General features: G+C 40.9%; 1 protein-coding gene across 1 annotated transcript in view; it reads right to left on the bottom strand.

Annotated features, from left to right (window-relative positions):
• Window positions 1-2610, bottom strand: part of C2CD2 (C2 calcium-dependent domain containing 2) — an 82204-nt gene that overhangs the window by 35687 nt on the left and 43907 nt on the right. Inside the window, exon 5 of the mRNA XM_012002613.1 lies at window positions 2245-2358. Within this exon, the coding sequence (XP_011858003.1) occupies window positions 2245-2358 (114 nt within the window). The remainder of the gene's footprint in view (window positions 1-2244; window positions 2359-2610) is intronic.

Here is a 2610-nt window from a genome sequence, read left to right as displayed (position 1 = left end):
TCCTAAACAAAAGGGAAGAACGACTTTAGACTATCTGAGTACGTGGACTCTCACCTCGGCTAGAAGCAGGGTAAGAGAAAAAAGATGACTTTTACTGCATAACCGTCTCCAACCTGCCTTCCTTGTCTGGTAACTCTGGAAAAAATTAGGTAATTCTAGGGGAAAAGTGCGCTTTAATTGTTTTGACACAGACAGCTGAGTCGAGGGAGACCACTCTTGCATCTCTGGTCGGAGGAACATCAGAGAAGCGGGAATGCCTCCTGCCACCAGCATCAATTACTTACCAATCTCTAGCAGCTGCCTCTGCGCTGAGAGGTAATCCACATACCGGTTTCTAACTGTGTTAACAGATGAAAGATACAACTGTGTTCCTTCTGTGTGAGCTGCTTAAAATGGCATGAATGCTTTGATATAATAAACACAATGTCAGAAATGACATTTCTTCATTTGTGTTTGTGATCCTCTCTGGACTCAGTCAGTTCCAAAACATGCATCATATGTTGGGTAAATATGACCCAGACGTTGAAGGTTATTTTCTAATCACATTGTCCAAATCATCTGGGGGATGCAGGAGAGCATGAACACCTCATGAATCCATGGTGCCAACCTTTCACCTCTGCAGTTCTCTCAAAGGGGGTGCTGCTGGGGCGGGGCTGAGGAACTGGGAGGGTGGATTTCAGAAAAAAGCCACGTAGGTAGCCAGGAAATCTTGTGAGTGCTGGCTATTTAAAACTATGCCTTTGTAGGAAAAGCATACGAGATGTCATCTTCCCTTGCGACTGGGAATTCTGCATGACTTGAGCTCATCCCCCAAATTCGGTGCTAAGTCCAAGGACACAGGAGATGAAACAGGGCATTGAACTGGCAGTGACCCTTGAAACAAGTCTAGACAACTGCAATTTTTAAATACCAGCTAAATAGGAACTCTGGTGACTATCTGGCCGGATGTGAGAGATGCACAAACTCTCTGATGATTTGGGCATCCAGAGTGTCACTGGGCTTACTATAATTACTAGAGATCCGTAAGTCTCTCTATATAAAATTATAGAGATATGTATAATATGTCTTTATTATTATAAGCCTACTATTAAAACATGGAATGATGGTAATACTAATGTACCCTAGAACTTAAATAAAAAATAAAAATAAAATAAAATACTTTCCCAGATTCCAAGTCAAACCTGCTAGCTTTATAAGACACCATTTTCAGGCTTGATCATAAACCAGAGAAAAGGAATGAGAACCCAGGAAGGGAAAGGTGGGATGGAAGAATGAGAAAAGTAGAGAAAGGAATGGCAGAAATGCAAGGAAGGCAAAGGAAGAGAGAAAAGAAAAAAAAGCATCCAGGATATTGACAAAACTAACTCTGGGAATTCTTTGAATGGTGATGGATGCTACAAAGTGCCTCTTTTCATTATGAAATGAAACTTTCTAGGAACTCATCACCAAAACAATTCAAGCTCAAGTACATATTTTCAAATGAACTATTTTTTTTTGCATATCTCTATATATTATCTATTTCTCACAACTTATCACTGCAGAATAATGTCTTATTTCCTAATTGTTTCATGTTTATTGATTTTATTTCTCCAGTGAGAATACACATTTGAGCATTTTTTTCTTATGTCCATCATAATGCCCAAAATAATACCTAATAATGAATAGTATACAGTTATCTGAGTCATTTATATCTAGTTCTGTTCCCTTATTCAATTGATAAACATGTTAAGTATTTATAGTGTGCCAAGAGCTGAGGATACAGAGGTGAATATGGTAGACCAGATTTCTAAAAATAATAATAATAATGGGGGGGGGATTCTTTTTAAATCGACCTTGTCAGAAACTGAAAAGAGGAATGCCCCACCGCCACCGCTCAGCTGTGTTTCCACGCTGCAACCAGTGCCAGATTCGGAACCAGAACCACTTTTCTCATCTCAGATGCCACCTGCCTTATCATATCCGTCAACAACACCCCACCTTGTTCAAATGCCCGAAAGAGTCAACCCCTGAGTTTATTATAAATGTATGTGTGCGTGTGTAGTGTGTGTGTAATGTGCAGTGTGTGTGTATGATCATTTCCTATACATAAAATCCTATATGGAAGCTTACAGTTTGAAAATTATGACATGAATGATAATTAATAAAAACATGAATGTTACAGCCCGTGACTCACACCATGCTCACTCTTCATATTTCTGAGAACTGTGACAGGTCTCATAACTTGCAAAATCTACACATCTTTACCTGTAAATGGAACGGGGAGAGCCGCACGTTGTACAGCCGGCATCCAGCACCTGAGGCAGGCTTCTCGCTGACCAAGAACTGAATAGCCTGGCCCACCACCTGACAGACCACCACCTGGAGGAGGCACAGGTAAGGGAGAAAACTGTATCTAAAACAAAGGACAGCGCATACATAGGCATCTTTTTTTTTTTCCTTTTTTTTTTTTTTTTGAGACAAGGTCTCGCTATGTCGCCCAGGCTGGAGTGCAGTGGTGTGATCTCGGCTCATACCTCCCCAGCTCAGGCGATCTTCCCACCTCAGCCTCCTGAGTACATGGAACTACAGGGGTGTGCCCCCATACCCACCTACTTTTTGTATTTTTTTTTT

The sequence above is a fragment of the Mandrillus leucophaeus genome, unplaced genomic scaffold, assembly GCF_000951045.1.
Source record: "Mandrillus leucophaeus isolate KB7577 unplaced genomic scaffold, Mleu.le_1.0 Scaffold69, whole genome shotgun sequence".
NCBI lineage: Eukaryota > Metazoa > Chordata > Mammalia > Primates > Cercopithecidae > Mandrillus > Mandrillus leucophaeus.
Note: the sequence above shows the minus strand (reverse complement) of the source record. Positions and strands in the feature narration are given on the sequence as shown.